This window comes from Enhydra lutris, unplaced genomic scaffold, assembly GCF_002288905.1.
Source record: "Enhydra lutris kenyoni isolate GAN:26980312 unplaced genomic scaffold, ASM228890v2 scaffoldscaffold21, whole genome shotgun sequence".
Classification (NCBI taxonomy): domain Eukaryota; kingdom Metazoa; phylum Chordata; class Mammalia; order Carnivora; family Mustelidae; genus Enhydra; species Enhydra lutris.
Window position 1 is genome coordinate 67,368,626 of NW_019154105.1, and position 14,193 is coordinate 67,382,818.

General features: G+C 55.8%; 1 protein-coding gene across 4 annotated transcripts in view; it reads right to left on the reverse strand.

Moving 5' to 3' along the window:
* LOC111148999 (regulator of G protein signaling 12) overlaps positions 1-14,193 on the reverse strand; it is an 84,927-nt gene that overhangs the window by 46,878 nt on the left and 23,856 nt on the right. For all 4 annotated transcript variants that reach the window (XR_002640731.1, XM_022505867.1, XM_022505866.1 and 1 more), the window contains exon 4: positions 967-988. Coding sequence is in view for 3 of the 4 variants with exons in the window: in XM_022505867.1 (XP_022361575.1) it covers positions 967-988 (22 nt within the window). In the remaining variant the exon portion in view is untranslated. The remainder of the gene's footprint in view (positions 1-966; positions 989-14,193) is intronic.

Here is a 14,193-nt window from a genome sequence, read left to right on the forward strand (position 1 = left end):
CTTGAAGGCACCCCAGGAGCGGTGGGGAGCAGGGCTGCAGGCTTGGGCTGAGCTGCCCACTGTGCCAGCAGCCCCGTCCAGGGCCCGCCACCAAAGTCAGTGGTTGTGCCAAAAGACAGTGTCGAGAACACCACGCTGAGTTTCTTTTTCCCTTTGGGTCCCTAGGCACCCTTGAACCCCACACCTGTCCCGCTCTGGCCGCCGCCACTGCCGGCCCTCAGACCTGCTGCTGGCAGACATGAGAACACAGGGCTCATATCTTTTGATACACTAGAACATTCGACTCTCAAAAGACAGAAGAATATATTAATTAAAACGTGGAAAACAAAAGGGAAATTGAGAGTGTAAGGACTTTCCCGAGTATCATAAGAACCTGGGAACCAGCACTGAGCTAAAAGGACGAGGTTCCGTCAGAGCAATTTCCGGGCCAAGAGGACATCTGTGGCCTCTCTGTGCTGGGTCACATCCAGAAAAGGAGTCCCCACGCGCGACACTACTTAGAGGCAGGAAGAAGGCTTCCTCTCCTTCTTACCTCTTACCTCCTCCTCTTAACCCTGGGGCCTCAAATCACCCGCTGGGCCCTTCCATAGCACCTGAGTCTCACCCAAGTTTCCAGAATTGCTCAAATTCGGCCAGAGCTTTGCAATCTTCACCTGCTGGTTAGCAAGCTGGCATGTTTGGACTCGTCAGCACAGGTGTGGGACGGGACGTGCTGCCTCCGAGGCCGGCTCGGGGCTGGGCTCCTAACATGTCTCTGCAGTGAACAGCTTCCAGAACTCGCATCCCGGCCTCCTGGGAGCCACGGCAGAAGCTCCCCCACCTCAGCCCCGACAGCAACCCTCCCCCAGGGGACGGGGAGAGGCAAGGCAAACATCTCTTCTGGGTCAACCAATGGCAAACACACTTCCACAATTTGAACACTTCATTAAAAATAATAAAAAATAGACATCAGAAATTTGGACTTACCACCATCAGATACAGTTGCAGACTGAAAGAAAAGAGAGAGAGACATGAGTTAATGAAGCCTCATGACAAGTCGGGAAGCAGTAGGTCCGTCGTGCGAGTGCGGGGGGCCCCAGCTCCAGGCAAGGGCTCCCGAGGACACACGGACACCTCTGTGCGCCGAGCGCCGCACTCCCACTTCCTGAGCGAACCCCGCCCAAGCCGGGCGGGCCAGGGACCCAGGGCTCTGTGCGAGTCATCACCACTTTCATGGGAAGAGAACAAATCCCGGCACGTTTGATACCATTAGAACACCTCGGGGAAGGCAGGCTCAGGAGCCCACGGCAGTGCAGGCAGCATGTGGGGTGCATGGGGTACTGAGGACACAGGCCCCCTGCACACTGTACTCAGGCCCACCCCGTGCCAGGCTGCTCAATTGCCTCCACCTGTGTGGGGATCCAGGCCCCTCCGCAGGGTGCTGGGGACAGCCCCACAGGGGTCAGCCCGCAGCCCGCCTGCCAGTAGGGAGCCTGGACAGGGTGAGAGTGAAGCAGGGGAGGGCGGTTGCCTCAAAGGCACCAGGGCAAGAAGGAACAAGTTGTGCAAGAGGAGAACAGGCCAGCAGGCGGCAGGAGGCCGCGAGGGAGGACCTGGGAGGACAGACAGAGGGACTAATAAAAGGCCCATCTGAGGAAGATGACTGCAAGACGCCGCACAGGCCACGGGCCTGTGGTCGGGGAGGGGAGGGGCGGCTAAGGAAGGAGAGGACCTGGGTGCACAGACACAGGAGGCTGGAAAGAGCCAACGAGAGGACGACACAGGAGCCTGCGGGGATAGCTTGCCATCTCGCTGGCGTCCTGGCACCACGGCTCCCCAGGATGGTGTGCGGACCGGGCCCCAAGGGCACATGTGCTGAGATACGGGTGCTGGGGCCTCCCCAAGCTGCCCTCCGGCCATCACCACGCACACAACCAATCCTAGCAGCTACACGTTTCCCGGTGGTGACCAAAGCCCCCCGGGGCTCAGTCGTGGCCACAGAATCCCTGGCACTCTGGCCTGGAGAAAGACCCGTGTCCTTTCTGTGGAGGCAGGTGACACCAGAGTACACGACATGAGGACAGTCTGCCCAAAGGCCCGACTGACAGCCCATTCCTAACACCAGGGCCCCCTAAACCTCGCCTCCCAGCCTACTTGGAAGATGGGGGACCCTCTCGCATTTGGAGCCCCTCACCTTGTGGGACTTAAACCCGCAAGGCTAGAGGCCCGACTAAGGGATGACCTTCTGCCCCAGGGAAAGGGCCTGTGCTCCAACAGCCCGGGGAAGCCACCTCCTGACAGTTTTGGGATCGGGGCTCCTCGTGATTTCAAACCATCCTGAGTCCAGGGGGCAGAACTACTCTAAAACTGAACCCTGGCACTTTATCAAGCCGTTCTCAACAGCAAACACACACACTGGTGCGTGTCCAGTCTTCACACTTCCATCTTGCCAGACAGGCAGCCAAGCGTGGACTGCGGCCAGCCAGCACCAGGCCATCAGCCCTCAGCCACTGGGGGTCTAAACTTCCCACCGGAAGCGCAGGGTAGTCTCCTTCCCAGGCTGACGAGTGCCGCATGGGAAGCTGTCCCTCCCGTCCTCACAGTAAATCACCCACAGTCACGTTATAAACTCAGTAGCATTAAAGGCACAGTATTCCCTGGAGATTATGCGAAGAAAATCCACAAGGCCACACACAGAATCAGAAACACTGTCAATAATAACATCTGAGAAATTAATTAATCATGAAATGCAAACTTCACCAATCAGAAGGCCATGGTCAACATCATGTCGCAATGATGGTGAAAACGACATTCTCAGATGTCAGCAGATGGAACAAATGCACTAAAAATCTCTCTACGCCCACCCCCAAAATGAACCAAAACCACAATCCAGGACAGAGGCATGTCCCTGAAGCCGAAAGAGATGGGAAAAGGTGGGGGTGAGAGGGAGGTGCCGTGGAGGGGCAGTGGGGAAGCCACGTGGATGAGGCAGGAAGGGGCTGGGCCAGGGGTCAGGTGCAGAGCGTGAGCCACAAGCCCCGGGGCTCCTGGGCAAAGATGTCCAGCTCCCTAATCCTTCTGGGAGGAAAGCAGCCCATTGGAGGCCTGGCAGGAGTTCCAAGAGTGGGCCTGCCCAAACGTGAGCTCACAATTCAAATCCCCCCACCCCCCGCACCACACCGCCACCCCAGGACCCAAGAGAAAAGCCCACCAGGAGAAAAGAGCCAGCAGAAGGGACAAGAGACCCTTGGGCACTGGAAAGTTCTGAGGGAGAATGCCCCCGAGCTCTGAACTCATCAGTGGAAGCTGGAACCTACACAAGAGGTGAGGGGGCCTCCGGGAAACACAGTCCTCCACGAGGCGTCTGACAGTGAAGGATGCTGAGATCAGAAGCTGGGGAGAGGGGCGAGCCCGGGGGAGGCTGCGGAGGAGAGTCTGGATCTGGAAGACAGCCCTGAGAATGGTCACCCTTGTGGCCAGTCAGAGACCAGAAGGGCCGGCAGCAAACGGGGAGGAGTGGCACAAGGCCCAGACACAGGCCAGCGGACTCTTTCAGAAAGGACAGCTTTCCTGCAGGGGCAAGAGCTCACCGCCCACAGACCACCCCCAGGACACCCCAAGCACGTCCTCCGGGAGAGGCGCCCCAGCATTCCGGGTGCCTCCGCTGTTCACCATGTTCCAGGAGGCACTCAAGATCTCTGAGCCACAGCCTCAAATGTGCCTTCCCTTCCCTTGCCCCAGTTTGGGAAGCTGAGACCAAAGAGCACCTCCCAAACTTAAAATGCTAAGGAATGTTCGGGGCGCCTGGGGGGGCGCAGTCAGTTCAATTCCAACTTTTAGTTTCAGCTCAGGTTATGATCTCTGGGTTGTGAGATCAAGCCCTGCGTTGGACTCCGTGCTCAGCCAAGAGTCTGCTGGAGATCCTCTCTCCCCCTCTGCCTCTGCCCTCCCCCAAAATCAATCAATCAATCTTTAAAGTGCCAAGGAAAGTTCTAGGCATCTGGAAAGCTGTGGGTTAATGGGCTCTTGGTGCTAAGGCTCCAAGGAGGGGCCAGTAAGGGCTCAGAGGTCACAGATGTCCCCCTACAACCCCACATCTTCTCAAGCTCACATGGGGACTGCTCCTAGCACACGGACCACAGTGTGAGAGGGTCATGGGGAGGCTAGACCCCTGGCCTCACTCATGGTCTCCACCCTCTGCTCTGGACCTGCTGCCCTAGTGATGCTCATAGGCCAGCCGGAGTTCTAGGGAGACAGGCTTCAGTATTACCCGGACACGGGGAGCCTGGGGGGCTCAGTCGGTTGAGAGTCACCTCTTGGCTTGGGTCATGATCTCGGGGTCCTGGGATCGAAGCCCACATCAGGCTCCCTGCTCCCTGACCCTCTCCCCCCAAATAAATACATGAAATCTTTGAAAAAAATAAATAAAATAAATAAAAAATGAAATGAAAAAATTATATATATATTATCCAGACATAAAACCACTGTCCTCTACCAAGTTCCCATATTTTTGGAGAAACAGGTGATGGCTTTTCCTAACTAGCTTACTTAATCTGCAAGTAACTAGTGTATAATTACTAAGAACCAGAACCTGATTCCTCTGTTTACTGTCCCATATTTACTGTCCTTTACAGGCGCACAGAGGCAGACGTCAGCTGATACTTGCTCAGTGCCCCAGCTCCCTGGCCCCTGAGATGGACATGCGAGCAGGCTGAGCAGCACGGATCAGGGGCTGTTGCTCCAAGAGGAGGCCTGAAGAGATGATGTGGTCCCCCCCAACCAGCAGGGGCTGGCAGGGCCGGGCCGGGAGGCTCCCTGCGGGGAGCATGGGGTAGGGAGGGCACAGCGGGCTGTACTGCAGCCAGTGTTTAGTGCTCAGTGAGGAGTGGAGAGGAGGCACAGACAGACAACCTGACAACAACGGGGAGGTAGAAACGAGGGGGAACCCCCAAATCATTTCTGTTTGCCTCAGGATCGATGACATGCCTGATTCTGACCCAAGTTACCCTTTTAAAGCCTGGTCTGTAATTTTTTTTTAGCACAGCCCAGCTGATGGGGGGACGTGGTCCAAAATGGCAAAGCTTCGGAACCCTCCCCCCAACCCCGATACTTGCCGCAGAGCATCCCCCAGCGGGGAGGCCCGCTGCTCAGCATGACTTAAAGTCGGGCATTCCCAAGGTCTCAGCACACGGAGACCGCAGGACCACTACACACATTGTTACAAATTACAACTTAACGTCCCTGATGTTTATGTTGACGTCCAGGACAATCTGGATCATAACTCATTTTCATCAGTCTATACTCGTGGGCTCTTTCTGCAGTCCGTATCTGCGAGTTACACTTACGAAAGCCGCAGAACCACAAAAACAAGCCGCCAGTGACAAAGGTCCCAGTAAGTGAGCATCTCCCTCTGCTTATGGTAACAAAATAGCTCAAGAGTGTTCTAGAACATATGCTTGCAGGACTGGAATTTATACTGACATAACGTACTTGTTTGAAAGAAACTTACAACGTATGGTAGATACGCAATTTAAGTTCAAACCATCTCCATTCCTCAGGTCAGCCTCTTAAACCGGACAGTTCAGTGGTAATCAGACTTGTTCCCAGCAGGAACCCCGGACCATACACATTCTGTGGATATTTTATTTTGAATTAACGGTGTGAAAGTTTCCGATCATTAATATGAAGGGAAGTATATGAGAAGCTAGCATTTCTCAAGGCTGGACCTGTCTGTAACACTAGACAAGGGCACGATTTAAGCTAGATCGTCACCAAATTACTTGGCATATAGTCATATATAATACCAATTTTCAATTTTGAGCCACTGACAGAATTTCCTACCTTGGACATACAAAGTATTAATCAGCCCCATCTGAGTCCTAAATAAGATACTAAAGGCTGGACGTTGCCCAAATGTATCAAACGTTCTGAATACAAAAAGAATATAAATAACCCAAATGATGAAAAAGCCTTAATATATGTTTACGTGACTTTTTAAAAACTTCATCATTGGGGTACTGGGGGGCTCAGTCGGTTAAGCATCTGTCTTTGTCTTCAGCCATGATCCCGGGGTCCTGGGATAGAGCCCTGGGTTGAGCTCCCTGCTCGGCGGGGAGCCTGCTTCTCCCTCTGCCTGCAGCTCCCCTGCTTGTGTACTCTCTCCTTCTGTCTCCCTCTCTCTCAAATAAATAAATAAAATCTTAAAAAAAAAAAAAAAAGAACACTTGTTTAAGTTTTAGAAGACTCCTTGTTGGACTGAATGCGGAAGAGAGTGGGCCCCTGTAGGGCCTGTTAAGGGGGCTGTACCCTGACTTGGGCTCCATGGGCCCAGGGGTCTTCACGCCCAACCATGACCCCCAAAGGAGTTATCAAATCAATTCAGGGGCCATTAGCCACATTTGTCAACCATGAAGTAAGATGGATAGAAAAACGTGCAAGGAAAATACCAAGTACTTCCCGGGATCCTTGCTGTGCGTGTCACATGTGCGAGGTCCTGACGTGACCCCCGTCTCCTCCTGCCGAGTGTAGTTCCAGGACTCTGAGAGCCACTGCAGAAGGACCCAGCCCTTCCCGTGCCCTCACCCCCATTCCCCGATCCCACCTGCGGTCTCACCTGGCTGGCCCACCCACCTGGCTACGGTGTCAGCTGTGCCTTCTCAGGGAAGCCTTACTTGCCAAGCCCCTGAGGTGGGCCCACCACAGCCTTGATGTCTGCCCTTGCTGGTCAGCTCCCAGGTCCCTCAGTCGCAGGGCACAGGAGTGACCCCCCATAGATCTCCCAGAGACTGTCCCCACACTAGGCTGCCACAGGTCCCAGCCCCGGCTCTCTCCATGTTCACGCACATGAGTCACGAGCACACGCACACTCCACACTACCACTTTCCAGCAGGCCCAACCAAAGAAACACCTGGAGGGAAGGCTCCCGTGGAGGCAGGGAAGGGGCATATATTTCTAAGGTCCAAACTAGGATGTGCACAATAAAGGATTTCTGTGATCTGGGAAATAGGGAGGACACGGGGCGAATGACACAGGATGAATGCACTCTGGGCGTGTCCAGTGCCCCGTGATGTGGGCCAGGGGGGACCCATCAGAGCACAGCACACCACACTGGGTGCAGCCCGAGGGGGAGAGGGGACGGGGCAATAGAGGGCCTTGGGTCAGATGTGGGCAGAGCCCAAGCTCAGAATCGAACCTGGGCTTCTCTCCCTAAAGCATGCGTGAGTGTCTGCACCTGCCTCCCAAAGACCTCTTCATCCTTCAGTAAAATCAGAAGAGACCCAAGCAGCCCAAACCCACGATGACAGCATTTCCCCAAGAACGTAAGAGTGAGTGTTCCTGGCACACCCTCAGGGAAGCCTGAGACGACACACTTTGCAAACATCCTGGTGAGTGGCACACGGGCTCCACACTAATGCGAGGAACTCGGTGTGTACATCTGACTTCACCCCCAAATCCACTGACCTTGACATAAAGACTGCAAATCCCATTTCCTCACCAGCTGGCCCAACTCAAGAAGGACATGAGGTGGGAAGCAGCAGAAGGTCTGGGATGACACCCACAACTTCACATCCCAGTAAGACAGCAGTGAGCGCCGGGACTTCCCTTCCTGGGATGCTCCACTGAGTCTCGCTCTCAGACAGACCCTGTCGAGGAGGAGCTCCTGCAGGAATGGGACATGCAGGGACAGGCAGGAGGCCGGAATCCAAGCTCCACTCTTGTGTGAAGTGTAAGCCCAACCCCAGGGATACGCTTTCTCATAAAGGCCAAGACGTGTCAGTGGTTTGCTTCCCCTCGTCAATGCCTCTGCATATGTGCGTGCAGAGAAAGGGGGGAGCCCTGCAACAAAGCCGTCTCCCCAGCCCCCAGACGGGGCAGCCCCGCCCACAGGGGCTTCTGCTGGGTGTCGGAGATGAATCCAAAAATGTCAGATCTCTGCTGCCTGGGCAAGTCAGGCGCCATGGGAGAGCACAGCACAGAGAAGGGCACGCGAAGGTATCCCCGTGGGGTGTCGTGGGAGACTGGCTAATGCAGGGCGGAGTGAGAAGTGCCCAGGGCTGCAGGCAAGAGAGCAAGGTGGGGGCGAGGAAGGAAGAACACAGGGACAGATTTGGAGGGCGGAGTCCACGGGCCTGTGGACACAGAGGGCTCGAGGGAAGGCCTGACTGAGGGGCAGGGGAGACCGAGGGAGAAGCCCAAGTCCGACTTGGCCACTGTTTCCCACCCGCCTCTGGCACATCCAGAGGGAGCTGGGAATGGATATGGTCTGGAGTCAGGAGTCCCCAGGATAGAAGCAGGCTGGGAAGGGCAGCCTCGAAGTGATAGCACCTGGAGGAGAGAAGCCAGGGAGGGGGGCTGAGGGAACAGGGGGGCCCCAGGAAAGCTGGTCCAATGCCAGGGCACCCAGACATCCTGCTGTTTTAGGAAATCTGGCCTTTCTTTCGTGGGGGGATGACAAATACTGACAGCCAAGTCATTCGGGGGTGGAGGGCGAGAAGGGACAGTGTGCCAGACGCGCCTTGGGGGAATCAGGGAGAAAGAAGCCCCCATGCCGGCCGCACCACAGGACTGGGGGAGCAGAAGACAGGACCAGCTTGAGCAAATACCGTGGAGGGAGAGCTGCCAGTGCCAGGGGGCCCGCTTCTCACTGAAGGAAAGGGGCAGACGTGCAGACAGAAACTGAAATCTTCCACAAACAGACTGGGGGGTCTTCTTATACAGACAGCCAGGAGCAGAGCCTCCAACAGGGAGAGAAGAATGTGTCTGCAAGCAGTGCATTCTGTGGGATGAGCGTGGCCACCCCCAGCAGACCCGAGCCCCTCCCGCCGCGGGTTTAGGGCCAAAAGCGATCTGGGGCCAAGTATGCAGACTGACAGACCGCCAGCCGCGCAGGGCCAGCCCGCTGGACACAGGCCCACGACCCTCCACCCCAGCTCTGCTCGGCGCTGGAGCAACCCTGGGAGTGGGACAGGCCGATAGGGGAGATGAGCAGTGCAGAGAAGTCCATTCATCTGAGCTAAAAAAAAAAAAAAAAAGAGAAACTCAGCCAAATGCAGAAGAATTCTGTGCAGCCCACCCTGCTCCTCCCAGAGGTTCGGAACCAGCTGGGCAGGAGGCGCGTTGGCCCACAGAAGGGCACACCTGACACACTCGCTCCCAACCCATGGCCAGCTGGGCCGCTGGGCAGCCCACACGGCCTGCCCCCGGGGACACCTAACCCCATTCTCAGCTTCCCCATCCCCCGGCCCCCGAGGGCCTGTGATTGGAGCTGGACCTCGTGGCCAGCTCTGCCTTCTTCCCCACCCAGCCTGCGCCTCCCCAGGGGACAAGCTCGGCTGGGCCTCCGCCAGCAGGGTCTACCGATTACGGGGTGCTGGCCTGGTGGGCACCCAAGCAGGACGGTGGAAGGCGGGGTGGGGGCCGTGCACCCCCAGGGGCCTGGCCCCCCCAAGTGCCACAGCAGCCGCAGGTCGAGAGGTACATACGGGACGCTTGCTGCCGCTTTCTTCTTGTGACAATCACAGTCCTTTCAGGCTGTGGGTTTGGTGTCCCCCCCCCTACCCCCACAGCACCTCGGCCCCTCTGGGCTGACACCGTCCCATGTGGCTAGAGGGCCACGACTGCTTTGTTTGGACAAAGGGGCGCATATGCGTGTTCCCAGTCTACTTCCGCTCAACTTCACATCTTAAAAGATGGAGAAACTGTGGTCTGTTCATCAGGCCAGTGAGAGCCTCTCACTGTTTCTGGCGCGGCAGCCAGGGCTCTCCTTTGTGCTCCCCGGGGACGACTGTGGGAAAGGAAAGCATCCCTACCAAGGCGGAAAGGCTCTCCGGCTTCAGATAAAAGACGCTTGCAAGACATGCAGCCTTTCTTGCTGAACAGCGTCCGCTGAGCACACACACGCACCACAGACAGCCGCCTAGCCAACCGGGGGCCCCCCACTCCCCCACCACCAAGCCGAGGCTCCGAGGGAGAAGCACTTGGTTCCCGATGGCAGAGCCGGCGAGGCGTGGACCCAGCCTTCCACATAGGCCCCCAATCTTACTCCCCTTGCATCATGTGTCTGCGGGGTTAGCCCCCCATGAGGACCATCTTTCTGCCCGCTTTCCCACATCCCACCCCACCCCCCACAGCACCTACCACTCACCCCATGACCTTCTGGTACCACCTGGACCCCAGAGGGGAATGAGCTGCTCATGGACAGCCACTTACTAATAAAACGCTACCACCAGATCTGCACACCCCCATGCCAACAACCTATTTGCGAATTCGAGCATTTGCAAAAAATTCAAAGGGATCCAAATCATTTATACAGTCAAGTGCAAACAGATTTTTAGTGACCTTTTTTTGTTGACTCAGAATAAAAACCCACATCTTCTAAAACTTGCCTTTATATACCACTGAACTAAAAATGCAGCCCACACTTATGTACAAATAGCTAGCTGGCTAAATGGTCCATGAAGGACACGATATATCCAAAATTCACTCTTCCGTCCAGGACAAGGAGTGGGGCGAATGGGAACGCGAGGCAGCCAGAGGCGGGTACACCAACGCCCGTAAACATCAAAAGCACCTCTCCACCCTCTCGAGTAAGCGTTAGTAGTCCCTGGGTTTTGCAAACTACATCCTGAATATTTTTAAAATACATTAAAATCTGCACACCCTGTGTCAGGATCATTCGTGACTTCTCCATCTAATCTATTCCTATTTTCCATGTAAAGGGAAGGGGGCAGTTCCTTCCCCCCCGCACCTTGCACCCAAACCTGTCCCTTCTAAGTGGAAACAAGAGGTTCCAGTTCAACACCAGGAAAATACCAAGATGAAACCACTCTCAGAAAAGAACAGATTTAATATCGGTATCCTGTCATTCGTGACACTCTCCCGTAAATAATTTCTTTTTACTTTTACAGCAACATAGCACAGCTGTAAGAGGAAAATAAACATTCTTTTTAAAATCTCAAACATTTTTTAAAGACGTTTCATAGTAAGTTCAACTTCATATAAAAGCTTGGAGAATGATCCCTATGCCGGGAATCCTCCATGTGCGTGTACGGAGCAGCATCAACTTGTTACGTTTTACAATATTAGATATAAAACAGTGATTTAAAGAGTATGATAGATTTTCGTCATCCCATTGAAATTTAACACTTCAACACAATGAGCTCACTCATCTTTCAAATCTGTTCACATTACGATGGTTAAGGACGAAAAAGGCACAGATGCTCTCTGGAGGGCTGACCCACGAGGCGAGCCACTGCTGGGAGCCAGGGAGGCTGGGCTGGTGCCCCCCCCCCCCAACCAGCTGCTGCCGACCCTCCCTCCTGGCCCAGCCTTGCTCCAGGGGGCTCCGAGATGCAGATATCAGCAGGGTTTTCAAAGCCGACACCTAAAATCCCCCATTCACTGAACGGTTTAAAACCAAAGCAGTCACGGAGCTGCCAAGCTTCTTTACAGAAAATCTGTTCAATGACAAGAGACAGCTGGAAGAGCTTACCTGCTGCTCATTTAGCAAGTGCGCTTCCTTTGACAGCCCTTTCCCCAAATTCATCTTAAGACGGGAACACCTCCGCCCCACACCGGGCGCGCCGATCTACCCTACACCGGTCCCCGCGGCAGCGTGCCCGTGCACGTCAGGGAAGTTTAAAGACATTTCAGCTGAAGTTCCATTCCGCTCCCTCCGTAACCCATGGCAACAGGACACTGCGGGAAGCTGTGGTTTGCCCGGGATTCAGACTCTATCTCAATTGTCTCATGTACCAAAAAAAAAAAAAAAAGCCGTTTACATAAGTCACGCTGTGAGATCATTTTTCAAGTATTTCCTCTACCAAATCGGAAGACTAGAACTTCAGCTGATGGGGTAACGCTCCGTCGGCACAGCAGCTGCACAGAATTGGTCTCTCTAGCGGCATGGCGCAGTTCACAGCCTTAATCACAGCTGCTGACGAGTCTATTAAAAGCCTCCATATGCACGAGTCTCTGTGATGCCAACCTGCGCATTCGGCCGGGTTCCTACAACTCATCTCACGCGTCTCTCTGTGTCCTACGATCTGCCTCATCTGCCTTCCACAGGCTGTGAGTGAGGGAACCACGGCAGATCCCAGTGGACAGAGGATGAAGAAATGGGAAACTGAGTCGAGAACCTAGGTGTCATGGCAAAACGGCCTGTTGACTTGCTGGAGACCCAGGGGCAGACCGCTCTTCCCAAAGGGCTTCTTTGCACCATGCGGTGCATGTCAGGGTCCCATCTTCACGGGCTCCAGGGCTCAGCCCCCCTCCCCCACCATGGAGGGTTAGGAGGCTGCAGACCTCGGGGAGCATCCTGCCCCAGGCTGCAAAAGGCAATGCCCACAGGCTCAAGGGGCTGGGAGTGTGGCCCTTGGGTTAGGAGTCGGGCCCTTAGCTGACCGCCCTGACCATGCTGACTTTTGCTTTTCTGTGGGAGAAACATGAGCGTTCCCAGAGTGAGCACTCAGCGAGGGGAGTCCGCGAAACGGAGCATGGGGCCTGCCTGAGAGGTGAAAATCTTACAGACAAAACACAGGCATGAGCTCACGCTGCCTCAGACTGCTTTTCTCAAGAGATCCACCTGCAACCAAAGTATGAACTGACATCAAGGCAAGAGCGAGGAAGGGGCAGAAGCCATCATGACCATCCACACTGCCACCCCTGAGTGCAGGAAACACTGGGAGGGGGCCTGAGCAAGGGAAGGGCCGGGAGGGGGAGCACCGACCAGGGCTGGGGGACGGGCTGGGGGACGGGGAAGGCTGCACAGAAGGCTAGGACATGGTGAGAGATGTGGGAGAGAGCGGAGAGAGAGGATGGGAGCAGCAGCCTACAGCACGCTCACCCCCCACCCAGAGGTGGGCAGGGATGCACCAGGCAGCCCTGCCTCCCTCCTGCCCCCAGCGCTCCAGGTGGGCGGAGGGGTGGGGGGAATTAAACAAGCCTCAGCCCAGAGAGCTCCTTCCGGGTGTCCGGGCTCCCTTGGTTGACCCGCCAGGCCTGGATGGGCCTAGAGCCACCGCCCTTGCTAGGGCCTCAACTTTAAGTTCCACGCCCCCCACTCCCCCATTTTCCAGGATTCGTCTTTCTCAAACAGGACAGTTGGCAATATGAAGGAAAGTGGGGGCCGCCACTTACGGACAGGCTCCCCGGGGCACACGAACAAGTCCCCTTTTCGGGGAATAAACCAAGTCTGGCAGAGGAAGCCCGCAAGCCCAGCTCCTACCCCCGGGGCGGCGGGGAGAGAGGGAAGCGGTGCGCAGGGCGCTGTGTGGTACTGACCGCAGACTGGCAAGGCTGAGACAGGATCTGGCCAGGCCCAGCGGGCAAACAAAAGGGACACACGTCACCCTCCCTTCCCCAGCCCTGACACTCCTCCCCCCGCAACTTCACCCTCCAACACGCACACACACACCTTCCGAGGACACACTCTGGCAGTTTTCTTGGGTGGTGACTCTGTGACACTGGCTATTTTCCCTCCCTATATGCGATGGGCCTGTACTAATTTGTAGGTTTGGGGAGGGGACAGTGGGCCTCCAGCCCTGAAGGCCTGCCAGACCCTGAAAGACCACCAGGGACCAGGGACAGAACCAGACTGCATGGTAGGTACCCATGGGACCTCTGGCTGGGACCCTGAGAAAAGCCGGCCCCCAGGCACTGGGCTGTCCACACCACCACCCAGGGCCCAAGCTTGTTTTTATTTTAATCACTTCAGACAGAAATGCCCACATCCCAGCAGAGGAAGTGCAAGTTCATCTCGTCTGTGTGGTCTGTCACGTGTGGCCCGAACAGCAGCCCGCCCCTACCCAGCTCCACAAGCGGGGTCTCTCAGAATCCCTGTGTCCCCTGGGGGCTTTCTGTGTCTCCCCTCCAGCTGTCCACCTGCCCTTCTCTACTGTTTGCAGGGCAAGGAGAGGGAAGGGATGGGGCAAGAATCCGGCGACAGACTCCCTCAGCTGGATGGCAGCCTCGGTTCCCAGAGCCTGGCTCACCTGCAGAGGAGGAAGGGACTCCCACACCATCCACATGTCCTAGAGTCCCAGCACCTGCTGAGGGCAAGTGTCCAGGACACCAGACACTCTCACTGTCCCACCCTCCCTATTTGGATGGGTATGCCGGCTCAGGGCCAGGTAAGGACTGAACTCAGACCTGGGCCCACAGAGACCAGCCCCTAATAAAACCAGGTGCGGGTCTGGGCGCAAGCAAAGTCTGGCA